The 26,805-nt window shown below is 46.1% G+C and overlaps 2 protein-coding genes across 11 annotated transcripts in view; one reads left to right on the plus strand and one right to left on the minus strand.

Moving 5' to 3' along the window:
- Positions 1–26,805, minus strand: part of ASTN2 (astrotactin 2) — a 1,047,731-nt gene that overhangs the window by 218,802 nt on the left and 802,124 nt on the right. For 2 of the 5 annotated variants that reach the window (XM_070795373.1, XM_070795374.1), the window contains exon 1: positions 13,422–14,026. The exons of the other annotated variants lie outside the window; for them this stretch is intronic. The gene's annotated coding sequence lies outside the window, so the exon portion shown is untranslated. Of the gene's footprint in view, positions 1–13,421; positions 14,027–26,805 lie in introns of those variants that run through there. 5 annotated transcript variants of the gene reach the window in all.
- Positions 14,102–25,788, plus strand: TRIM32 (tripartite motif containing 32). Of its 6 annotated transcripts, none has more exons than XM_019966822.2 (2): positions 14,102–14,158; positions 22,699–25,788. In XM_019966822.2, exon 2 carries the CDS (start codon positions 22,779–22,781, stop codon positions 24,738–24,740), a length of 1,962 nt encoding a protein of 653 aa, XP_019822381.2. In that variant the 5' UTR covers positions 14,102–14,158; positions 22,699–22,778; the 3' UTR covers positions 24,741–25,788. The 6 variants fall into 6 exon arrangements, with proteins under 6 accessions (XP_019822381.2, XP_070651476.1, XP_070651477.1 ...); XM_070795375.1 differs by having other exon boundaries at positions 14,105–14,158; positions 22,702–25,788; XM_070795376.1 differs by lacking the exon at positions 14,102–14,158 and adding an exon at positions 14,189–14,313.

The following is a 26,805-nucleotide window of genomic DNA, read 5'->3' on the forward strand; positions in this document are numbered from 1 at the left end:
AACACCAATGTGGTCATTTCAAAATGACAGGGAGACCAATTTAGAGGGGCTCACACAGGCCAAATGTTGAACAAAGTGAACAATGACTGATTAAAATAGATCAGATAAATGCATTTCCTGTAATTCATAGCGTTCCTCAAACCAAAGCCATAGCCAAAACCCAAGCTGCAAAAACAAATAAAAATTCTCTGTTCACCACTGGGGATGCCTCAGGGATCAGCTCATTACTCTGAAAATTGGTAAAAGAAAATCAAGTAGTAGTTAAGATATTACCACATGAACTGGATTTCAAGGTAACCACAACTTACTTTATGCAAGTATTGCAGTTAATACAAGCGGAAGAATGACAGAATTAGAAAATTACCATTTTGCAATCCTAATAAAATAATACATCTAGGCAGCTTTCACTGAATGCTAAAAACCATTAGGAGAAAGGCCAATGGGAAATGTTCTAATGAATGGGTCAAATTCACAGCACCTCAAGCCGCTCAACCTTACCTTCACTAAAAGTAACAAGCAGACATTAATATGATATGATGCCACAGGAACTACATGACACAATCTGTAAACTCCAGCTGGTGATTAGGCATGTGGATAGAATTCAATGGTCTATAAATTCATATATGGAAAAAATGTACATCCTGGAACTTCCATGGCAGTCTAATGGTTAAGACTCTGCACATCCAGTACAGGGGACATGATTTTGATCCTTGGTCTGGGAACTAAGATCCCTCATGCCCAGTAGAGAGGCCAAAAAAATCTTTATTTTCAGTATCCTCTAAATCCAATTAAGAACCTTAAATTATGAATGCAGGCAACTACAGTATAGTAGCACTTCCTATGGCTCTGATCAATCAAACTCACATATTTTTATCACAGTAGAGTTGTTACAAATATCTCTAAACATTTACATTAAACACTATTTAGAAATCATGATAGTTGCTAGACTCTCAACTAGATCTTGTCCTATATAAAGGAGCACATGCTTTGCTACATTGCACATTTGGTAAAATGAAACACAATGGTCTACAAAAGAAAGAAATCATAAAGATATAGTTATACTTCATTTTATTCATTTGAAACCATTTCTCTGAGAAGGCAGTCTAGGGTTTTCATTATTCTACAAAAGTCCAAGGGACAAAATAATTAGTGACAAATCTTTAGGAGAGAATAACAAGTTTAAAAACTCCATGGGTAAGTCATCAGGTAAATCTGAGAAGTGGAAAATTATTTTTAAAAAATTAGAAAATATAAAAAGAAAAACATGAGTCAATGTCTTCAAGAAATAATAGCATAGGTAGAATTATAGATAACTGCTGCTGCTGCCAAGTCGCTTCAGTCGTGTCCGACTCTGTCTGACCCCACAGACGGCAGCCCATCAGGCTCCCCTGTCCCTGGGATTCTCCAGGCAAGAACACTGGAGTGGGCTGCCATTTCCTTCTCCAATGCATTACAGATTAAGAGAGACCTAGTACAGTATGGGTAGAGGGCAATGGCACCCACTCCAGTGCTCTTGCCTGGAAAACCCCATGGACAGAGGAGCCTGGTGGGCTGCAGTCCATGGGGTCGCTAAGAGTTGGACAGGACTGAGTGACTTCACTTTCACTTTTCACTTTCATGCATTGAAGGAAATGGCAACCCACTCCAGTGTTCTTGCCTGGAGAATCCCAGGGATGGGGGAGCCTGGTGGGCTGCCGTTTATGGGGTCGCACAGAGTCGGACACGACTGAAGCAACTTGGCAGCAGCAATACAGTATGGAGACATTTTGATCCTTATTTAAACATATCTACTATACAAAGATATTTTGAAGTAATTAGGGGAATTTGAACATGAACTGCTAGATGTGATAATGATGTTGAGATGATGTTAAAGCATAATGATCTGTTAGAGATGCATACTGTATTTACAGGAGGGATGATAGGATATCTGGGGTTTACTTTAAAAGACTCCGGAAGCAAAAAAGCAAACTAAAGGTGAGAAATGACTGAAGCAACACTGGCAAAATATTGACAACAATATTTGCAGGGTGACGGGCACAAAATGATTCACTATCCCATTTTCTCTCCTTGTATGTGTTCTTTTCTCAATAAAACACTGAAAAAAAGTGGGTCGCCAGAAGTATTACACAACATCAGTAAAGGCAATTATTGCTGGGGAGTAGCACCTATATTATGTACTCACCTGACGCTTTATTCTAAATGTACTTTCCTCACCTATATTATGTTTTTTCAAAAATGCCATAATAACCTATAATGGAAAATAACCTGAAAAAATACACATACTAAATCGCCTTGCTGTATAGCAGAAGCTAATGCAATACTGTAAATCAACTAATTTAATTTTTAAAAATAATAATATTTTCTTACTCTTAGAAAGGGTCTTTCTAGGTGGCACTCATGGTAAAGAATCTACCTGTCAGTGCAAGAGATGTGGGTTTGAGCTCTGGGTTGGCAGATCCCCTGGAGTAGGAAATGGCAACCCGCTCTAGCATTCTTGCCTGGAAAATTCCATGGACAGAAGCACATGGCAGGTTATAGTCCATGGAATCAAAAAGAGCTGGACAAACTGAGCACATATTTTTTAGAAAAAGGCTTCCCTGATGGTTCAGTGGTAAAGAATCCACCTGCCAATGCAGGAGAAGCAAGAGACATGGGTTCGATCTCTGGGATGGGAATATCCCTTAGAGAAGGAAATGACAACCCACTCCATTATTCTTGCCTGGGAAATCCCATGGACAGAGGGGCTTCAGTTCAGTTGCTCAGTCCTGTCCGACTCTTTGTGACCCCATGGACTGTAGTAATGCCAGGCCTCCCTGTCCATCACCAACTCCTGGAGCCTGCTCAAACTTATGTCCATTGAGTCTGTGATGCCATTCAACCATCTCATAGTCTGGCGTCCCCTTCTCCTCCTGCCTTCAATCTTGCCCAGCATCCAGGTCTATTCCAATGAGTCAGTTCTTTGCATCAGAAGGCCAAAGTATTGGAGTTTCAGCATCAGTCCTTCCAATGAATATTCAGGACTGAATGGTTGGATCTCCTTGCAGTCCAAGGGACTCTCAAGAGTCTTCTCCAACACCACTGGTCAAAAGCATAAATTCTTTGGCGTTCATTCTTTATGGTCCAGTCCTCAAGTCCATACATGACTACTGGAAAAACCATAGCTTTGACTAGATGGACCTTTGTTGGCAAAATAACGTCTGCTTTTTAATCTGTTGTCTAGGTTGGTCACAGCTCCTCTTCCAAGGAGCAAGTGCCTTTTAATTTCATGGCTGCAGTCACCATCTGCAATGATTTTGGAGATCAACAAAACAAAGTCTGTCACTGTTTCCATTGTTTCCCCATCTATTTGCCATGAAGTGATGGGACCAGATGCCATGATCTTCGTTTTTTGAATGCTGAGTTTTAAATCAGCTTTTTCACTCTCCTTTCACTTTCATCAAGAGGCTCTTTAGTTCTTCACTTTCTGCCATAAGGGTGGTGTCATCTGCATATCTGAGGTTATTGATATTTCTCCCAGCAATGTTGATTCCAGTTTGTGCTTCATCAAGCCCAGCATTTCTCATGATGTACTCTGCATATAAGTTGAATAAGCAGGGTGACAATATACAGCCTTGACCTACTCCCTTCCCAATTTGGAACCAGTCCATTGTTCCATGTCCAGTTCTGACTCTTGCTTTTTGACCTGAATACAGATTTCTCAGGAGGCAGGTAAGGTAGTCTGGTATTCCCATCTCTTTCAGAGTTTTCCACAGTTTATTGAGATGCACACAGTCAAAGCCTTTGGCATAATCAATAAAGCACAGTAGATGTTTTTCTGGAACTCTCTTGTTTTTTTTGATGATCCAACAGATGTTGGCAATTTGGTCTCTGGTTCCTATACCTTTTCTAAATTCAGCTTGAACATCTGGAGGTTCTCGGTTCACGTACTGTTGAAGTCTTGCTTGGAGAATTTTGAGCATTACTTTACTAGCGTGTGAGAGGACTGCAATTGTGAGGTAGTTTGAGCATTCTTGGGCATTGCCTTTCTTTGGGATTGGAATGAAAACTGACCTTTACCAGTCCTGTGGCCACTGCTGAGTTTTCCAAATTTGCTGACATACTGAGCGCAGCACTTTCACAGTATCATCTTTTAGGACTTGAAGTAGCTCAGCTAGAATTCCATCACTTCCACTAGCTTTGCTTATAGTGATGCTTCCTAAGGCCCATTTGATTTTGCATTCCAGGATGTCTGGCTCTAGTGATCACATCATCATGGTTATCTAGGTCATGAAGATGTTTTTTGTACAGTTCTTCTGTGTATTCTTGCCACCCCGTCTTAATATCTTCTGCTTCTGTTAGGTCCATACCATTTCTGTCCTTTATTGAGCTCATCTTTGCATGAAATGTTCCCTTGGTATCTCTGATTTTCTTGAAGAGATCGCTAGTCTTTCCCATTGTTTTCCTCTATTTCTTTGCACTGATCACTGAAGAAGGCTTCCTTATCTCTCCTTGCCATTCTTTGGAACTCTGCATTCAGATGCTTATATCTTTCCTCTTCTCCTTTGCCTTTTGCTTCTCTTTTCACAGCTGTTTGTAAGTCCTCCCCAAACAAGCATTTTGCCTTTTTGTGTTTCTTCTTCTTGGGGATGGTTTTGATCATCGCCTTCTGTACAATGTGACGAACCTCCGTCCATAGTTCTTCAGGCACTCTGTCTACCAGATCTCATCCCTTTAAGTGTTTGTCACTTCCACTGTATAATCGTAAGGGATTTGATTTAGGTCATACCTGAATGGTCTGGCGGTTTTCCCTACTTTCTTCAATTTAGGTCTAAATTTTGCAATAAGGAGTTCATGATCTGAGCCAAAGTCAGCTCCCTGTCTTGTTTTTGCTGACTGTATAGAGCTTCTCCAGCTTTGGCTGCAAAGAATATAATCAATCTGATTTCGGTGTTGACCATCTGGTGATGTCCATGTGTAGAGTTTTCTCTTGTGTCGTTGGAAAAGGGTGTTTGCTATGACCAGTGCGTTCTCTTGACAAAACTCTATTAGCCTTTGCCCTGCTTCATCATGTACTCCAAGGGCAAATTTGCCTGTTACTCCAGGTATTTCTTGACTTCCTACTTTTGCATTCCAGTCCCCTATGATGAAAAAAACATCTTTCTTTGGTGTTACTTCTAGAAGGTCTTGTAGGTTACCATAGAACCGTTCAACTTCAGCTTCTTTGGCATTAGTGATTGGGGCATAGACTTGGATTACTGTGAAATCAAATGGTTTGCCTTGAAAATGAACAGAGATCATTCTGTCGTTTTTGAGATTGCACCAAGTACTGCATTTCGGACTATTTTGTTGACTATGATGGCTACTCCATTTCTTCTAAGGGATACTTGCCCACAGTAGTAGCCATAACAGTCATCAGAATTAAATTCACCTAGTGAAAACAGTGTCAGACTTTATTTTTTGGGGCTTGAAAATCACTGCAGATGGTGACTGCAGCCATGAAATTAAAAGATGCTTACTCCTTGGAAGAAAAGTTATGACCAACCTGGATAGCATATTCAAAAGCAGAAACATTACTTTGCCAACAAAGGTCCGTCTAGTCAAGGCTATGGTTTTTCCTGTGGTCATGTATGGATGTGAGAGTTGGACTGTGAAGAAGGCTGAGCGCTGAAGAATTGCTGCTTTTGAACTGTGGTGTTGGAGAAGTTTCTTGAGAGTCCCTTGGATGCAAGGAGATCCAACCAGTCCATTCTGAAGGAGATCAGTCCTGGCTGTTCTTTGGAAGGAATGATGCTAAAGCTGAAACTCCAGTACTTTGGCCACCTCAGGTGAAGAGTTGACTCATTGGAAAAGATTCTGATGCTGGGAGGGATTGGGGGCAAGAGGAGAAGGGGACAACAGAGGATGAGATGGCTGGATGGCATCACTGACTCGATGGATGTGAGTCTGAGTGAACTCCAGGAGTTGGTGATGGACAGGGAGGCCTGGCGTGCTGCAATTCATGGGGTCACAAAGAGTCGGACACGTCTGAGCGACTGAACTGAACTGATTCTGGTTCATTTTAGTTTACTGATTCCTAAAATGTCAGTGTTCACTCTTGCCATCTCCTGCTTGACCACTTCCAATTTCCAAAGAGTAAATTTAATCAGGGAAGTGAGGGAAAGCAGAAAGAAAGGAAAGCAGTCTAGTAAGAGAAAAAAATAATTTAGCCATTAAACAAAGTCAAGTAGTTCCTCAAGGTCTATAGATAATATTCTGAGCCATATCCTTTGAGCTGTTTTGCAGATACTGAAACCTGCTCCCAGATGGAAAAAGTTAACTTCACACTGCCCACAAGCACATGGTCCCCAGATGGGTTAAATCGAGACAGCCAATGATATTGACTCCGGATTACCTTATCAATTAGAGGAATGCCTACAAAGCTGATCACATACCCTACAACCCCACCCCGCCTTCACCTTGTCTTTAAGAACCTTTCCCTGAAACCCACTGGGGTGTTCCAGACTTTTGAGCACTAAATACCTGGACCCCTTGCCCTGTGCCCTGCAATAAACACTGCACTTTGCATCACACAACCTGTGTCTGCAGATTGGCTTTATTGCCCATGGGCAAGCAGACCCAGGTTTGATTCAGTAACACTTTATCCACACAAGTTCAGACCACTACAGACTCGATCTGGTCCATGCATGGAAGTGTGCATTATGCTAAAATAAAGATTTAAAGTCCTAAACCAGCTGTTTCCATATCAGTACAAAGAAATAAATCAAAACAAAGGAAAGCACAAAACCTCCCTGTGTAAGGACATTTACACGGTCTTACTTGTGATGGTTAAATGTTTAAAAATGGGCTTGTCAATTTGACAAGTTATTATGGAGCCAGTTTATAGGATTTCAAACATTATTCCATATTAGAAAAATAATAATGTTGTATGTAAGAACAGTATGTAAGAACTGTTATGTCTCACAAGCTTTTTAAATTTCTCATAAGTATGTAAGAACAGATTAAAAAGGAACTTGGTAAATATTTACATTTACATGAATATAACCAACATAAGGATTATATTAAGGTGTTGGATAAAGTTGACCCTTTAAAAATTCTTTTATGCTGTAAATTTAAATCAAATTCAAACATTTGCTGAGCATTTACTAGGTATCGAGTGTAGGCTAGGTTGAGAAACACATAAGGATAGACTAGGGCATACAGAGATTAGAGTCAGTTTCAGCAGAGAGTAGACACGTGACAGACAGATGGAAGGACAGAAATGGACATAAGTAGAATAAGACTGAGAGAGGGAGAGAAGAAAGGAGAGATGGATGGGGAGAGGTGAGTCAGAGGGAAGGAGGCTCTACGACGACCCGTGATGATCTTACCTCCTGATACACACTGCTGGTTATAACCTTCCACTTGAGTAATTTGCTTTCAGCCAATAGAATACAGCAACATTGAGAAGTGCCACTTCTGTGATCAGGTTACAAAAGACTGTGACCTCTCTTTTGCTGGTTTTGATGAAACAAGCTGTTTTGGAGAGGCTCCTGGGGCAAGGAGGAGAAGGAAATGGCAACCCACGCCAGTATTCTTGCCTGGAGAATCCCAGGGACAGAGGAGCCTGGTGGGCTGCCATCTATGGGGTCGCACAGAGTCAAACACGGCTGAAGCGACTTAGCAGCAGCAGCTGGGGCAAGGAGCTGAGGGCAGCCTCCAGCCAAAAAGCCAGCAAGGAAACGAAATCCTCGGTCCAACCACAACCAAGTGATTTTAGAGACTGATCCTTCCCAAAACTTTCAGCTGAGACCCCAGCCCTGGTCAATAACTTGACTGAAGCCTCGTGACAGACCGTGAAGCAGATCCAGTTCAGCTGTGCTCAGATTCCTCACTCACAGAACCTGTGAGATGAGAAATCTGTGTTGTTGTAAAGCACAGAAGTTTGGGGGTAGTTTGTTATCCGGTGATAGGTATAAGTAATATAGATATGTAGATAAAATTTTCCATTATTTCATGAAAATTCTAGCAGTTATAAATTTCTAGACTCAGACAAATTGGTTAGGATGCATTAGAGTTTTAATTCCTTAGATTTTCTACTTTATTTTGCAGAAACAAGGCATTTATCTCTTGCCTCAGCATTCAGCTGCTAGCATGCGAAGCAAAAGAGAACATTTTGCTATAATGTGTGTGTTGGCCGCTCAGTCGTGTCCGACTCCTTGTGACCCCATGGACTGTAGCCCACCAGGCTCCTCTGTCCACGGAATTCTCCAGGCAATAAATAATACTGGAGTAGGTTGCCGTTCCCTTCTCCAGGGCATCTTCCTGACCCAGGGAGCGAACTCAGGTTTCCTGAATCGGAGGCAGATTGTTTATCGACTCAGCCACTAGGGAAGCCCCTTTGTCGTAACAGTAATAATAATAATGACAACAACAGTTATTGTTCACAGAGCACTAACTCGGGTAGGGCTCTAAACACTTTACATCTATTAAATCATCTACCATTGACAACATGAGGTGTATGTGTGCTTAGTCGCTCAGTCATGTCCAACTCTGCGACCCCATAGACTGTAGCCCGCCAGGCTCCTCTGTCCATGGGGATTCTCCAGGCCAGAATACTGGAGTGGGTTGCCAGGGGATCTTCCCAACCCAGGGACTGAACCCACATCTCATGTCCCCTGCATTGGCAGGCAGGTTCTTTACCACCAATGCCACCTACTACTATTATTCCCATTTTGCAGAGGTTGAAAATTAAGTACAGAAAGGCTAGGTAAGTTGTCCAAGGTTACCCAGTTTGTCAGTTGCAGCAAATTCCCAAATATCACTTCAAATCATTTAATCTATTCCCCCAAAATGACCTTTCAGGTGGGTGGAACTGGGGTTCCAACCCAGGTTTGTCTGACTCCGAAGCCCTGCACTGCACAATGATGGACTTAATAAGCAAACCTAATAATAATAAATGCAACGCAATGAACACTACTGCACATTAGGCAGTATCCTAATATTAAAGTACTTAACATCCCTATCTTATTTTGTTCCCAACAATGCTATGAGTTAGCCACTGTTATCACTATTTTAAAGAGAATAAATGAGAGGTTAAACTGCAGATTGTCTTATAAATGCAGAAAGCAGTACTTAGCTGATAAGGGGATGTTCTCAGTTAAATTGTGTCCCCCCCCCCCCAAAAAAAAAGATATACTGAAATCCTGCTGCTGCTGCTGCTAAGTCGCTTCAGTCGTGTCCGACTCTGTGCGACCCCATAGATGGAAGCCCACCAGGCTCCCCCGTCCCTAACCTGCAGAATGTCAGTATATGACTATTTAAAAATAAGGTTGTTGCAGAGGAATTAGTTAAGATGAAGTCACCCTGGAGTTTTAATTGGGCAACGCGGAGATCATAATCTAATAGGACAGGTGTCCCTATAAGAAGATACAGATGTGAATGAAAAATGTTGCCTGCTGCATCAGTAGACAAAGGATATTGCAGCCATCAGGTCAGCAGTTGTTGCTGACCACCTCCAACTAAAGACCCTGAGGGGATTCAGGATAGAGAAAAGCAGGCTACTGGCCCTAGACAGGTCAGGTGCAAATTGAAGGAATGCTTTCAATGAACCCAGATTCTCATATCTTCTCATACATAAAAGAGCAGTAAATTCACTAACTCAAAACTCAGGTTTTCTTTAACCATAATCTTTTGATGTTCCAACTATCTGGATTTTGTTGCAAAGCTACTATCTATCCTGGTTCCTCCCTTACTTCTTGTGAGCAGCCCTCAGAGCTATCAGAGACACTGTCTTCTGAGCTTCAGTCCTCAGATTGTCGGCCAAGTAAAATAAAATTCTCAACTTTTAGGCTGTGCTTTTTTTTTTTTTTTTTTTCAGTCAACAGAGATCCACACAAAGAGAATGCCATGTAAAGACAGAGACACACAGGGGGAAAAAAATGACCATATGCAGCTGGAGGCTGAGATTGGAGTTTTGTTACCATGAACTAAGGAACACCTGGGGTCACCAGAAGCTGGAAGAGAAATGTGAGGCTTCTCCCTAGAGAGTTCAGAGAACGTCTTGCCCCACTGCCACATTGATTTCAGACTTCTAGCCTCCGGAACAGTGAGGGAATACATTTCCCTGTTTCACCCCACCCAGTCTGTGACTCTCTGTTACAACAGGCCAAGGAAACTGATACAAGTGGTATGAATGTTAAATGGAAAAAAAAAAAAGTTATGGTAAAATGCTGAATAAAGTACTCCACATACAGTATTTTTAAAATGTCTCTGTATGTGGAAAACTAATAATGTGTCAAGGATATGCAAAGCCAGAAGATGAAAATAAATGCATTTCCCTAGAGTGTTTATTTTACTTAGAGATTTTTGTGGGAAGCAAGGTAATTAACTTGTGAGTAATTTAAACATTTTTTTAAGGCAAACAGTTTCTTTTTTGTTTATTTTGTTTTTTTTTTTTAAGAGAAAAGAAAGGTTTTTGTTGTTTGCTTTTCGAACACATAATTGGATTACACCCCCAGACTGTCAGGAGTACCATTGGCTCTTCTCTATGATAGGGGAAGTTCAGTTCAGTTCAGCCGCTCAGTCATGTCCAACTCTTTTCGACCCCATGAATGGCAGCATGCCAGGCCTCCCTGTCCATCACCAACTCCCAGAGTTCACCCAAACTCATGTCCATTGAGTCGGTGATGCCATCCAGCCATCTCATCCTCTGTCGTCCCCTTCTCCTCCTGCCCCCAATCCCTCCCAGCATCAGAGTCTTTTCCAGTGAGTCAATTCTTCGCATGAGGTGGCCAAAGTATTGGAGTTTTAGCTTTAGCACCACTCCTTCGAAAGAACACCCAGGATGATAGGGGAAAGGTCAGTATAAAAACAGGATGAGTCCTGAATTGAGACTATGGCTTATAACTGTGATTTTCATCAAATAGGGTGCTAACTCCCCACCTGGTCTAAGGAGGAGGTATAGGTGAGGTCTCAACTCTCCCATCTTCCCTACCTGCAACACAGTGGCTTAGAGAGGCCCCTTCTCATTCTGGTGAAACCCGCTGCACTAAGTCTCCAACAGAAACCCAGGGCTGAGGGCAGTCCCTCATTTTCACTGGCAATGCTGCTCAGAAAAGCTCACCTGAGTGTCTTTGCCTTAGTAGGACCAAGCTCCATGGTCATGACAAGCAACTGCCCCGCTTTCCTTGAATAATTGAGAAATGGAATGTGTGCTTAGTCGCTCAGTTGTGTCCAACACTTTGAGACCCCATGAACTGTAGCCCACCAGGCTCCTCTGTCCATGGGATTCTCCAGGCAAGAATACTGGAGTGGGTAGCCAAGTCCTCCTCCAGGGCATCTTCCCAACCCAGGAATCAAACCAGGTCTCCTGCATTGCAAACAGATTCTTAAGGTCTGACCCACCAGGGAAACTTGAGAAATGGAATATCGCCTGCCGTATCAGTAAACAAGGATGTCACAGTTATCGGTGATTGCAGCCCTCCAATAGGAGTTGGTGAGCCCTAAGGGCACTCAGGAAGGAGAAGAATACCTGCCCACAGGGAGGCCTGGCGTGCTGCGAGTCATGGGGTTGCAAAGAGTCGGACACAACTGAGCGACTGAACTGACTGAAGATCCATCAGGCTGCAGTCACTCCCTACAGTGAGCCCCAAGAGAGCTCAGGATGTGAAACGCAGGATACTGGCTTGATAGCGGAGATGCACACGAAAAGGGTGATTTCAGTGAGTTCAGACTCTTGCATCTTCCCAGGCTGCTGCTTTGTTTTGGTTTGGTTTAGTCACCTGGTCCTGACTGATTCTTTGTGACCCCATGGACTCATGCAAGCCCACCAGGATCTTCTGTCCATGGCATTCTCCAGGTAAGAATACTGTAGTGGGTTGCCATTTCCCTCTCCATACCATGCATAGAAAAGCTCTAAATTCCTTAACGTGGGATATCTGGTTTTCTTTCATTGCCAATAATCTTTTGATGTTCAGACTACCTGCCCTTTGCTGTAAAACTTCTATATAACCTGGTTCTTCCTCTCCCCTCTTAGAGGAAGTTCATTCAGGATCTCTTGAGATACTGTCTCCTGGGCCTGAAGTCCTAAAAGTCTCCACCAAATAAAATACAGCTCTCAATTTTTAGGTTGTGAATATTTTTAAAGTTGACATTTCTAAATATCACTTCTCCTCTCTTTTGAGGCTTAAAAACAAAACTTACTTAATAAAATAGAAAGATAGCTGGTCTGGGTAGTCTTTGGACAGAGGTTTATAGCACGGCATGGGTCTAACTGACCTGGGTTTGTACTCCTTTCCAGAAGGTGACTGTAGACAAGTCATTTAATCTTGCTGAGCATCGGTTGCTTCTTTTGTAAGATAAAGTAACTGATGCCTACTTGAATCATTGTTTAGAAGATTAATTGTGACATAGGAGAACGTCTATGGAGTGCCTGGTATATTGCTGCTGTTCATAAAACAGTCCATTCTTATCCGATTGACCCCACTCAGTTATTTTGCAGCTAAAATAACTCTAGGTTAGACGGGATGTGATTTGCCTAAGGTCACATTTCTGAGTCTGACTCACTCAGCAACTTCTACGTTCTGGACACAGTGCTAACAGATACGACAACAAACAGGCATTGTCCTTCAGGGAGATCACAGCGGACTGGTGACAATCGCAGGGAAGTGGGTAATTAAAGCCCAACCTGGTATATGCTTTGTGAGAAATCATCAACTTGCAATTACTTGCTGAGCATGCTGTGAGCATACCCTTAATTAAATGCAAACCACCATATATTAATAACCTCCGTTAATCCCACAGCAAACCTCATTTTCACTTAGAAATAAAGAAATGGGCAGAGAGATTAATCATGGTTAAGAGAGGCAGGGTTCTCAGAATCAGGTTCCAATCTGGGCTTAATGCTTATGAGTATGGGGCCGTGTTACTTTAATCACCTGGGCATCAGTTGTTTACCTCACAGGGTCATTGGGAAGATTAAGTGAACTGTGCATGTGAAGGGTTTGATGGCAGCACGACACTTAGGTTACTGTTTGTGGTTGTTGCTTTGTCATTGTGAAGAGTCACTTTACCTACCCTGGATATCAAATCCAAGTCCATCCTCCTTCCAACCTCTTCCTATTCCTAAGCTATACTGTATAGTCACCCACAGGAACCTGTGGTGGTGGTGGTAGTGGTTTACTTGCTAAGTCGTGTCTGACTCTTGCAACCCCATGGACTGTAGCCCAAATCTCTGAACCTGAGATCTCCCAGGCTAGAATACTGGAGTGGGTTGCCATTTCCTTCTCCAGGGGATTCGTCAGGGTATCCTCCGAACCCAGGGATTGAACCTGTCTCTCCTGCATGGCAGGGGGAGTTTTTACCGCTGAGCTGCCAGGGATTGTAGCTGACCCCAAACTCTCCAGGGGCTACAGGTCCTCACCAGCCAACAGGCTAGACCATCTCTCACCTGTGAAGATGCTTACCTTTCCTGGCTGCCCCAAAACTAGACTTGGGTTTAGGCTCCGGGGAAGCTTCAATCTGCAGGGATAGATTGCAGAGAGTGTTCCTACGTCTACCTCCCCTGTCAGCCTCCCAGCTGAGCAGGAGTAGGAATCCTTCATAAAGGCAATTTGCTCATCATATAAGCTTATCTGTAGGCTGCACTGTATATCACCGGGAGAAGAGCCCAGAAGCACTATGGTTGTAAACGCAGCCAGGTTCTGTGCTTGCCCCAGAGTGAACGTGTGAACGTTGTGGTCTTTCCTTGGCCCATTTCTCAGATGGCAAAGCTGAGGTGGAGAGAGGTCTTCTGAGAGATGCCAAGCCTTGGTTGAGGACCACTCCTGGAGGCTACGGTTTAGCGAAGGGGTTGACACAGACTGCACTCAGAAACACGAGTTCCGGTTTAGCTCCCGACTTGCTGAGTGAACTTGGGCCTCGGTTTCTTCAACCATACAACGGAGACAGAAAACTGAAATACGTGTCCTCAAGACACCTAGTTCTTTGCGGAGGGTTAGCTCACCGTTACCTGACCGTTGGGCCGAGAGCTCAGGTCCGCCCGCCTACAACCCCCAGCATGCCTTGAGGTGGGCGGGTCGAGGTGACGGACAGGCAGCTCTACGAATTGGCGCCCGCCAAGAGGCCCACGTTGGCGCGTGCGCAGAGGGCGGCGGGCCGGTGGGCTGGCAGCGGCGGACGCGTCGGAGCCGCGGGCGGTCAGGTAGGGGGCGGGATGGAGGGTGGGGGATGCGGGACCGCGGCCGGAGTCGCGGGCGGTGGCCGAGCGGCGCGACGGTGGGCTGTGACGGCGTGCAGCTGTCGGTCCACGCCAGAATGGCAGAGCCTGGGGGACCGGATCTGAGGGGCAGGACCGTGGTGGGTGTATGTGGGGAGGGGCGCCGGGGGTGGGTTGCTAGAGGCAGGCTCGGGGCGAACTCGCGGGGGCTGAGGAGCTCGGAGGAGATGCAGCCCGGAAGGGGAGCGAGGGGTTCCGAGATTCGCGGTGCAGCATCTCGGGAGGTATGAGGTAATGTGGGGCCCTGAGGGGAGACGGGTGCAGCATCTGAGAGATGGGAGGGGACCCGAGGGCCCTGGAAGGATCAAGGGTGCAGAAGCTCGGCAGTATGAAGGGACTGGGGAGCCTCGATGAGATTCGGGGTGCAGAATCTCAGGTGATTTGAGAGAGTCTGGGGGCAGTAGGCTTTGAGCGGGGTGAGATCTGAGGTCAGAGGGAGCAGAGTCCGGGGCTAGTCTAATTGCCGAGAAGGAAGCGTTTTCCCCGAGTGGAATCTGAGGAAGATCGAGGGGCTGAGTTCTTCAGGGGATCAGCGAGAAGCAAGGTCTCTTCAGCAGGAAGCCTGAGGTTTGAAGCGACACATGGCATGGGTGGGGAAAAGAAGGAGCAAGGCTTGGGGGTGGGGGCGGGAAGGGGGGCAGGGTCCCTGATGGCACCCAGAGGGTGGGGGCTCAGATTGAGGCAGAGCACAGATCTGAGGTGTGGGATTGGGTGTTTAACTGCGATGCAGGGCTGAAGGCTGCAGCGACTTGGAAATAGATGAAAGGATCTTTGTCTGGGGATTCCAGGACACATGAGGGAGGAGTTGGTGGGGGTTGCAGTGAAGACCCCCAAAGGCTGGGATTCTTAGGAGAGTTGAGAACAAGATTTAGCAAGGGTGGAACGGTGGGGTGGACAGGTACTGGCTGGTCTGTAGAATTAAGAGACTGAATAGAGTTATGGGTTGGTGTCTTGGATTGCCAAAGGAATTTTCCTGAAGTCTCTGCATAGGAAGCACAGGGAGTTCTGGGGACCCAAAGACCTAGAAGCAATGTATGAAACTGTCTATGAGCGTGTCAAGTTTCGCAGAGTGCAGGGATTCAGCAAGGAAGTCGTCACCCCTTACAATCAGGACTCCTAATGGAACCTGAGTTTCCCTGCAAGGGGCAGACTCTCCCTCACTTGTTAACCAGACATCTCTCATTATGTGTGTCAGCTGGTAAAGAATCCGCCTGCAATGCGGGAGGCCAGGGTTCGATCCCTGGGTTGGGAAGATCCCCTGGAGAAGGGAAAGGCTTCTGGAGAATTCCATGGACTGTATAGTTGATGGGGTCGCAAAGAGTTGGACATGACTGAGTGACTTTCACTTCACCTCATCATGAGGCAGCCTTGGTGTGACTACTCATTCCACTCTGAACGCGGACCCACTGAAAATGGTTGGCTTCAGAGGAAAAGAGAATGGCCAGTCATAAAGCAGGAGACTATTCAAGGTCATCTGCCCAAGCTCCTCTTTGTGTGTCCCTCCAAGCTGTGGTGACAGAGAGTATTCAAGACCTCCAGGGAATGAGGAACCTGAGGTCAGGTCTTATCTTCCTTATCAGTTATATAAGTAGATAGAATTAATTCTACAGAAGGTGCATAACAGTGGCTCTGTGAATGAGGTATTTGAACTGGGAGACAAGAAAAAAGGACATCAGAAGCATTGAGCATTTAGTCCTGTGCCAAGTTCTAAAGAAATGGTTCCTAACTGGCAGTGGTTTTGTCCCCCAGGGGGCATCGGGCAGTGTCTGGACACATTCTTGGTTGTCACAATTGGGGTGTGGAGTACCAGCGGCCCCTAATAGGCAGACACCAGGAATACTATTAAACATCCTACAGAGCACTGAACAGCCTCCACAACAAAAGAAGTATCCAGCCCAAAATGTCAACAGTGCCAAAGCCGAGGAACTCTGCTCTAGAGTCACATATCCTGGATTCAGATCTCGGCTCTATCTCTTCCTGATTGTGTGGTCTTGAGTGAGTTACTTAAACTCCCCATGCTTGGCTCTTCATCTGTAAAACGGGTTTAGTAACAGGACCTATGTCATAGATTACTATGATGGTAATTTATAAGAAAGTAAACTAGAATGCTTAGTGTCTGGTGCATAGTGAATGCATAGTGATTTAGTAGTTTTTAACTTTCATATCTGCTTTCTTTACTCAGTTTTCATAACGGCCCTACTAAGCAAGCTACAGTATTCAGTTTTACATGTAAGGAAACTAAGGCTAAGGCAGTGACTTGTCCAAGGTTCCATAGCTAGAGAGAGCAAAAACAGGCTCATATTCAGATCTCTGTAACCTGGTATATTCTCTCTTTGCTTGCTTTTTCTTTGCTGGGACCTGCTCAGTCTTACTATATCTATCTCAGCCCATTCCTCTTTCATGAAAGGACTGCCCAGTCTGTGTCACTATCAAATTAAACTCTAAAGGGAATAAATCCATCTGACTAGGTAGGGAGTAGCCCTGGACTTTGTTCTTGATTTGCTCTTAGACCAGGACCTGTGGGTGCATAAGGGGAGGAGCTTATTGTTGGCAGACAGGATGAGGTGCAAGAAACTAGAGGATGAGGTACGGAGGCCATTGGCTAGAAAAATCACTTCATAGCAGGGGCCGAGGCTGATGGCACCCATACTCTGGAAAGTAACTCCTGTTCTGAATGAACTCTCGTGGGCTTCTTTCCCTTGGGACAGAATAACGACATCTGCTCTGTCAGCTCGAGGACAAGCTGCAGTTCAGAAACAGGGTAGGACCGCATTGGAAGACCGGAGACTCAGCTGGAATATCCGTGCAAACCCCTAGTGAAGATGTGTCATGGAAACTGAGTCAGGCCGGGAATCAGAGATCTGAAGTTCAAAATCCTTCCTCTGCTGCTAATTCACTAGGTGTTCATGGGCAAGTACTTGCTCTTATCAACATCAATCTATTGAAAACAAAAATAACTACCATTTATTGGGTGTGCATTGTCTCAGTTAATCCTGCCGATGGTCTTACTAACAATCCAGGTGCTATTCTACATTTTACAGATGAAAAAAACGAACAGCTTGAATGATTTACCCAAGGCTCCATACCATATTGCAAAGCAGGGATGTGAGTCCAGATCTATCTGACTTACAAGTTACATTATACTAGTTTTAGTAGGAAGGTGTTTCCAAAACTTAAGAGCCCTCTGGAGAGTGGTTGGTGGTCAAGCGTTTCCCAGGCCCTTGAAATGGATCTTTGTTCGTGCATACTGACGTGCTGCCTCTGTGACTCTACCTCCCTTAGTTCCTTCGAGTAGCATAGGCAGATTTAAGTGTCTTTACCAACCTCGGAGCCAGAGTGCCTAGAGCTAATGGTAGTGTCATCAGCTAGAAAACTGTAATACATCTTTTGAATAGGTGTGCTTTTTATGGCTGGGAGTTGACACACCTGGATGTGAATCTTAGTTTCTGCCGCTTAGTAGCTTTGAGACTTTGGGCAGGTTGCTTTTCTTTGAGCCTCGTTTCCTTATTTAAAAAGAGGAATAACACATATGTCACATAGTGATGACAAGAGGTAATTTGTAAAAAGTGCCTGACTTTCAGTGAATGGTGCTTTGAGAGCTAGCAATTATGAGAGGAAGCTGATGCCAGAAGGGGACTGAGTGTAGCTTTGCCAAATCTGTGAACCTAAGCAGCCCCCTCCGGTCTCCCCCAAATTCCCCTCCCCTCCTGTACCTTTCCCAGGATCCGCTTCCTGATCCTTTCATCAAAATCTCATGATTAAATGGGTGTGTGTTATATACAGAGAAAGGAGCTCAGAGTTGAGTGGGTTGAGATGAATTGGTAGTTGCCCGAAAAGACTGCTGACTTTCCCCTTGTCCTATATTCCTTGCATCACCCGAAGATGCAGAAATCCTTTCTCAGTCCTACAGTTTTGGAGGACAGTAAGACAAACAAGTGTTTTTCCAGCAGACTCCATTATTGATTTAACCTGCCTTTGACCTGCTGTAACTAGAGTTTTCTTTCCCACAGACATGTCCTCCTGGGTGGTTTTGTGTGTCCCAGACAGGTGCAGCTGTGGGGTCATGCTTGCATTTCCCTATAAATACCTACTTGTGGAGTTTATCTTAGCTCTTGGCAGGTACCTTAAATGCCCTGAGTAATCTGACATTCAGAATCCTTTCCCCGCTACAGAACTGGGTGAGTGTCGGATGAACACCTCACTGAATTTCTTAACATCAGCCCTGCTAGCCCCTCCTGGAGAGTGACCGTTATGCACTTGATAGGCACTCAATTCAAGCTGGAGGAATAAATAAGGTTTATAAAGCTGTCATGAAATGTGAAAGTCTTGCAAAAAATCCAAACCAGGGGAGCATATCAGTAATAGGATGAACTTTCATGTCCTGTCAGAGAAAGTGCAGGTAGTTTCACATGTTTTCTAGTTTCTACGTGAAGAGCTCTGTTCCTGTCTATTTTTGCTCAAAATTGTATCCCCAGTGTTTTCATGGAGCTGGACTCATAGTATGTGCTCAATGAAGATCTGTTGTTTAATTAATTGCTTAAAGTCCTCCAGTTTTGTTCATAGCCTAAGTCCCCCAAGGGGCTAACAGAAGTATAGGGAATAGACACTATCTCATGGTAGGGATTCAAGCATTGGGTGGAGATTTGAAGGTCATCTCTAATCCTTTGATTCTGAGATCAGTGAAAACAATCTCCAGAGAAAGTTCAGAATTTTAATTTTTGAAATGTATTATCCAATGTCTTGGGTACTGTCGCCTTTTGAAAAGTGCCTATTCATTCCTTCTCATTGGCTGGCAGCCACTGCCGCTGCTCCTGCTACTACTAAAAAACTATTATTTATTGCATAGTTAATTGTGTACCCCTCTTGGTATTTTCTGCACAAGAGAAGCTGTGAATTCACATGCCCATCAGTTTCTGACATGGATAGTGTCCTCAAATCAAATTCCTTCAGAGCTGAACAGTTCATTAGCAATCTTTATGTGCCTTTATCGGAGAAGGCGATGGCACCCCACTCCAGTACTCTTGCCTGGAAAATCCCACGGACGGAGGAGCCTGGTAGGCTGCAGTCCATGGGGTCGCTGAGGGTCGGACACACTGAGTGACTTCACTTTCACTTTTCACTTTCATGCATTGGAGAAGGAAATGGCAACCCACTCCAGTGTTCTTGCCTGGAGAATCCCAGGGACGGGGGAGCCTCGTGGGCTGCCGTCTATGGGGTCACACAGAGTTGGACACGACTGAAGTGACTTAGCAGCAGCAGCAGCAGCAGCAGCAGTATGTGCCTTTATATGCCATAAGAGTAAAGAGTCTTCATCCTTTCCAATGCAGTTTGTAAACTGAATGCTTTGCTCATCCTGGTACTAATGTTAATAGTGTTCTGATTGTTATTAAAATTATGATACAGAGCAATTTTTCTCTGCATATCTGCCAGTTTCCAGGCTAAACACTTTATATGCATTATCCCTAATTATCACAATAAACTGCTTATAAAGCAAGAAAACAGGTTTAGTAAGGTTAAATAACTTGCCTCCTGGCCCACAACTTGTAAATGACATGCTGATTTGATCCCAGTTCTGTCTGACTTCAAGATTCATGGGTTTTTGTTATTATTCTGCTCCCAAATTCATGGACTGGGAAAGGCTAGTGGTGTCAAAAGCAGCCAGGGTTTGACTACAGAATTTTCCTGAGTCTTAGGGCAGCTGGAACAAAAACAGCTTAAGGGGTGGATTCTCATCTGGTGCTGAATCAGAGCTAGGCTAATATCACTATGAAGTGCACAGTATGAATCAAGAGATCAAAGAAATTAGTCGGGGGGTGGGGTAAGCTGAGGTGAGATGAAGTGACAGTGATGGGTCAGGAGCTGACAGTACAAAGTGCACAACGGGAAATGCATTTGTAGTATCAGGAAGGCAGCCAGAATTATAAATAACAGGTTGAGGGTTTGTTCTGATTGGTTTTAGATTTCACAGCTGGCAGAAAATGGGCAGCTAACTTAAAGACTTGGGACGATAAGATAGTTCCTTTCACAGGTACATCTTTTCAAGGGAAATTGAGTTCAAATTGACTTCCCATCTGAATTCCTTTTGGTTTTAACCAGGTGTATCCTTCTGGAAGAGAGGAGCTGTATCTGCATGTCACATAGCTGCGTATCAGATGAGGGTCCTGCTGAAAGCAGTGTTCTCAAGTTCCCAAGACATGGCTCAGGCCTTTTTCAGGTCTGAGGCTATCTCCATGCCTGATGCTTTACTGATGGGACTTCATGCTTCCTGGCAAAGCATGGCAGCTTTAGGAAAGGAATCCTTGACGTTCTCTTCTGCCTCAGAGAGCCTGGTGGAGCTGCAGACAGCTGAGATATTTTGGGACATAGACGTGGGCATAGTAAATTCATTTTTTAAGTGGATGGCTTGAAGAGGGAGGCAGGAAGCTTTTTAATTGAAGGAGGTGGTATGATATTTCAGAAAACTGGAGAAAGAATGTGCTGGTATTTTTACAAGTTGGCAGACTTGTTTAATTAGCTGACTGCAGTGCCAGTTCTGAGAAGAACAGACGTCCCCGTGCATTGTGAGGTAACATGCTCTGGATCCAGATACCAAATGTTGCCCTCAGTCTGCTGTCCCAGGTGATGAGAGAGAGAGCTGAAGCTATTGGTTTAGAATTGAGGATGTCTGCATGGATCCTGAGTTGAGGTTTCTATCCATACTTCTATACTATTGCACCCAGACCCATGACATTTAAGTCTTTAGCATTCCCAGCTTCAGATGTTCACATGAGACCTTTTAGGTTCATGACAGGTGGTAATGTGTTATTTTTGTTGAGGCATGGATTTGAGTTGTAATAGGTTGCCAGGCTGGTGTGTGGGAGTGGGTCACTCAATTAATAAGTCAATCTAACCCACTCTATGGCAGCTAAACCTCATTCTTTATTAATTGTGGAGAAAATTATACGCTATAAGGCAGCATTTCTGAGAGCATGGTCCAGAGACCAATGTTAGTAAGTGTTACGTGACAGGAAAAGAAAAAGCTTGAAGTAATGTTGGGTTAAACAAAGGTATCGGTTCTGTATGCTTCCCCCATGTTTGTACCATGTGACCCTGAGCGTTTTTCTGAGCCTTAGCTTCTTCATCTGTAAAATATGGTAATAAAAATAGTATCTGCATCCCAGGGTCATTATGAAGATTAAATGAGATTAAGTGTATGGAGCATCTGGGCCTTCCCAGGTGGCACAGTGGTAACAAATCTGCCTGCCAATGCAGGAGACGCAGGTTTGATCCCTGGGTTGGGAAGATCCCTTAAAGGAGGAAATAGCAACCAGCTCCAGTGTTCTCGCAGGGAAAGTTCTATGGACAGAGGAACCTGGTGAGCTATAGCCCATGGGGTCACAGAGTCAGACATGACTGAGCGCCTGGGTGCACACAGATAATGGAGCATCTAGCCTGATGTCTAGCATATAGTAGGCACTAGATGTATACTCTGTCTCTTCCAGTAGAAGGAAAATGGGATTTCAGGGAGGTTGGATAGACCTTAGACAAATGGTTCATGGCCGCTCCTAAATATCTGTCAGACTGTGATGCAAAGCTAAATACGGGGGACAATTTGTAATACATATTTCCACACAGACTATGGGTGGAGAAGGAATTGATGCCATTTGCAAAGCTTTCCTCAGCTTGCTGCATTGCCTTTTAAACCAGGCTAGCTTCTCCTCTTCCTCCTCCTGCTCCTTGACGGTTGACCATCTGCAGATCACAAGACTGCACAGGTGCAGCTGTAGGATTTGCATTTAAGAAGGGCTGGATTTATCCTTGTGCTTCACCTTGCTGGAATTATTCATTCTACTTTTGGGGTATAAACTGACACTGACATAAGGCTGCAGAGCACTGGGATGTCTGTGGTTCTACTTCTTGAGCATATGTGGATGGAGGAGGGTGGGAGAATTCATGGCATGTACTGCTTGGGGGGTGGGGTGCGGGTGTGTTTCAGACCAAAAATAAACTGTCCTGATAAGGCACTACCATTTCTCAGATCATCCGGGCTTGAGTCTCTGGCCTTCTTAGCTCCACCTCTTCCCACCCCAGTCCACTGGGCTAACAAATCTTAGTGATCGTACTTATGCATATTGCTCAAAGTCATCTTTCCATTTCCACAACCTGCTCCCTAGTTCAGGCTGCCCGGAACCTTTGCCAGGCAGTTTTGCAGTATCTTCCAAACTAGTTTCTCTCCCTTTTCCCCGACTCCATTCAACCTATGATCATATCAGTTCCCTGCTCCAAAACATGCACTGTTTCTCTATGTCCATCAGAAGGAAGTTCCACGGTCTCATTTTGACTCTGAAAACTCCTTATAATCATTCCCCAGTCTGCCCTTCCACGCCAGTCAGCGACTGAATGAGTGATGGTCACGATCCACTACATGTTTCTTGAGTGAATGAACTCACAGAGGCAGGGGAATAATGCCTTCTTTTTCTCTTTAGCAGGGTTTGTCTCTCCAGAGCATGAACGCTCAGCCGTTCAGTCCCGGGTGGTGCTAGCAGGCCCCTTGGAAAGAATAGTCATGGCCGCGGCCGCAGCCTCTCACCTGAACCTGGACGCGCTACGGGAAGTGCTGGAATGCCCCATCTGCCTGGAGTCCTTCACGGAGGAGCAGCTGCGGCCCAAACTCCTGCACTGCGGCCACACCATCTGCTGCCGGTGCCTGGAGAAGCTCCTGGCCAGCAGCATCAACGGCGTCCGCTGTCCCTTTTGCAGCAAGATCACCCTCATCACCAGCCTGGCCCAGCTGACCGATAACCTGACGGTGCTGAAGATCATCGACAAGACGGGGCTCAGTGAGGCGGTGGGGCTGCTCATGTGCCGCTCCTGCGGACGGCGGCTGCCGCGGCAGTTCTGCCGCAGCTGCGGTGTGGTGGTGTGCGAGCCGTGCCGGGAGGCGGAGCACCCACCGCCCGGGCACTGCACGCTCCCAGTCAAAGAAGCCGCGGAGGAGCGGCGGCAGGACTTCGGCCGGAAGTTGGCGCGTCTGCGGGAGCTCACGGGAGAGCTGCAGCGGCGGAAGGTGGCCTTGGAAGGCGTCTCCAAGGACCTTCAGGCCCGGTATAAGGCGGTCCTCCAGGAGTACGGGCACGAGGAACGCAGGGTCCAGGAAGAGCTGGCTCGCTCCCGGAAGTTCTTCACGGGCTCGGTGGCCGAGGTGGAGAAGTCCAACAGTCAGCTGGTGGAGGAGCAGAGCTACCTGCTGAACGTCGCCGAGGTGCAGGCTGTGTCCCGCTGCGACTACTTCCTGGCCAAGATCAAGCAGGCCGACGTGGCGCTCCTCGAAGAGGCGGCCGACGAGGAGGAGCCCGAGCTCACGGCCAGCTTGCCCCGGGAGCTCACCCTACAGGACGTGGAGCTCCTCAAGGTCGGCCACGTCGGCCCCCTCCAGATCGGGCAGGCGGTCAAGAAGCCCCGGACGGTCAACATGGAAGACTCGTGGGCCATGGAGGCGGCGGCCTCCGCAGCCCCTTCCTCAGTTACCTTTAGAGAGATGGACGTGAGCCCCGAGGACATGGGGGCCAGCCCGAGGGCCTCGCCTGCCAAGCAGCGGGGTTCCGACCCGGCCACCAACATCCAGCAGTGCCTCTTTCTCAGGAAGATGGGGGCCAAAGGCAGCACCCCGGGCATGTTCAACCTCCCGGTCAGTCTCTACGTGACCAGTCAAGGCGAGGTGCTGGTTGCTGACCGCGGCAACTACCGCATACAAGTCTTTACCCGCAAAGGCTTTCTGAAGGAAATCCGCCGCAGCTCCAGCGCCATGGATAGCTTTGTGCTGAGCTTCTTTGGGGCCGACCCGCCCAACCTCACTCCTCTGTCAGTGGCCATGAACTGCCACGGACTGATCGGCGTGACTGACAGCTACGACAACTCGCTCAAGGTGTACACCTTGGACGGCCACTGCGTGGCCTGTCACCGCAGCCAGCTGAGCAAACCCTGGGGCATCACAGCCCTCCCGTCCGGCCAGTTTGTGGTGACTGACGTGGAAGGTGGGAAGCTCTGGTGCTTCACGGTTGACCGGGGCGCGGGGGTGGTCAAATACAGCTGCCTCTGCAGCGCCGTGCGGCCCAAGTTTGTCGCCTGTGATGCTGAAGGCACCGTCTACTTCACCCAGGGCCTGGGTCTCAACCTGGAGAACTGGCAGAACGAGCACCACCTGGAGGGCGGCTTCTCCATCGGCTCCGTGGGCCCCGACGGGCAGCTGGGACGCCAGATCAGCCACTTCTTCTCGGAGAACGAGGATTTCCGCTGCATCACAGGCATGTGTGTGGACGCCCGTGGTGATCTCATCGTGGCTGACAGCAGTCGCAAGGAAATCCTCCACTTCCCCAAGGGTGGGGGCTACAGTGTCCTTATTCGAGAGGGGCTCACCTGTCCGGTGGGCATTGCCCTCACTCCAAAGGGGCAGCTGCTGGTCCTGGACTGTTGGGATCATTGTATCAAGATTTACAGCTACCATCTGAGAAGATACTCTACCCCTTAGGGGCTGGGGAATATCCGTTTCTTCTGCTCCCTTATCTCTTGGTTGTTGGCAACACTGTAGAATAGACTTGGCCTGTGTCTTGACTCCAACTGGCTAGTCCTAGAAGTTTAGAAGCTCTGACTTTCAGCGTTGTTGTTGTTGTTTTAAATTTGTATTCTTTCCTCTCAAAGTTTAGAGCTTTAACAGATGCAGTATCCCCATAGGACATGTGATTTGAGGTTAGCTGGCGTTGGATTAGAACGTAGACCCTTCCGAGGCTTCAGTAGAGAGCCTCTGCCCCTGCATTTGAAATCGTCCCTTGTTCTGAGTCCTTGTTGATTTCCCCCTCTTTTGGCTTTGGTAACTGGTCCCTTCTGCCTTCCTGCTCTAACATGCTCCATCGGTGGCACTTTCCCTTGAACGTGCTGCATTCAGTGTGCACGCTGCAGTGGGACCTGCTTCACCTTTCCAGGACACTCAGACATCACACCCCTGTGACGTGGTGTCTCAGGTCTGACCGCCTTTACCAGTCTGAGAGACCATTCGCTTACTGCCACCATGGGAGCTCCACACTCCCCACTGGGAAGCAGTACTTTCCTGGCTCTAGGGGTTTTGCAATATCTTGGATTGGTTTCTAATTTCAGGTGTGACCAAGAATCTAGGGCAGAAAATGGATTGACCCCCGTTGGGTGGTGTTGAAGACTTTAGCCTGGGAATCGCTTGCCTTTTAAAGGAGCACGTGGATTGGAAAAGTTATGCCAAAGCACAGGAAGATGGAAATAAAAATGAATGCTACTATAGTCAGTAGACATTAGTGAGTAGTCTCTAGAGCGCATCCACTTTTCATATGAACCTCTATCCACTGACCTGTGGTAGGAGCTGTCTGCAGAATTGTACAACACAGACCAGGGCCAAGAAAGTGGGGAGGTGGACGCATCTCATTTTCATTACTAAAAACTGTTGGGTCCTCATTGTGCATTTTCCCCAAGTGAGTGCATAATTTTTGGTTGTGGGATTTATTTCCATCCCTCTATCAAGCATTAAATAATTGATAACTGTTTCTTCGTCACTTGTGTTCATGTCTTTTCATTGAATCTGAGATTGGGGAGGGGAGGGAAGGGATAAGCTGTGCCGTGCTGCTTTGCTCCCAGACCTCACACTGCATTTTTTGAGAGCAGTATGAATCTACCTAGGTCACCATTCAGCAAAAAGCACCATTATGTAGAGATAATCCAAAACTTACTCCCACATACCTGGGTACAGAATCAGCCTTCAAGGTCTATAGTCACCAACACCATGTTCTGAACTCAGCATCCACCATCTGCTTTATCCTTAGAATTAAAGTTCATAAAAGAAACCTGTGCTTTTAGGAAGATCAGCGGTGGGTGAGGGACTTGGTGACAAGGTTCCTCAGGCTCTGGTGTTTACCAAGCAGTGTATTGTGCACTCTGGGTCCAGGGCTAATGACAAGTCAAAGAATATGCGTTGCTTGCACAGAAGCAAAATCTGCTAAGCCAAGCTACTTAAAAAAAAATGGTAATGGCGTTGCTTTTTTGGCTTCTGTTGCGATAGCTGCCAAAGGATAGGAAAGCAGCTAATTAAAATGGTGTTGGGCTAGTTTGTCTTGTGCTTTACACCTGGAGAAAGCCCCGTGTTCTGATTATGAACGCGCATCTGATTTCTAAAGATTATATAATTGAGAGGAAATCGATCCAATTAAAAGTGCATCACGGATGACTCCTCCAGTTATTACAGCCACTTTATCTGTGGGGGCACCTGGCGGCAGGAGGTCTATCTCTGCTGTCAGCGGGGACTTGCTGAGGCAATAACAGTGGCCGAGGACTTGGCACAAGGTTTGCGACAGAGAAGTGGATATAACATTGTTGGCTGGCTTGACATGACAATGCCAGGAGTCCTCCCGCTGCCTGCACTTTGGGGAGGAAGTGCCATCACTGCTGCGTTCAACATTTAGGTGTACCCATCTCTGAACCACACTCCTGCCTTGGCCTTCAAATGCAGCCGGCTACCTGCTGATTCAGAATAGAAGTAAATATGAATGCTTGTGTTCCTTTGCTGTGATATTTTA

The sequence above is a fragment of the Bos indicus genome, chromosome 8, assembly GCF_029378745.1.
Source record: "Bos indicus isolate NIAB-ARS_2022 breed Sahiwal x Tharparkar chromosome 8, NIAB-ARS_B.indTharparkar_mat_pri_1.0, whole genome shotgun sequence".
Taxonomy (NCBI): domain Eukaryota; kingdom Metazoa; phylum Chordata; class Mammalia; order Artiodactyla; family Bovidae; genus Bos; species Bos indicus.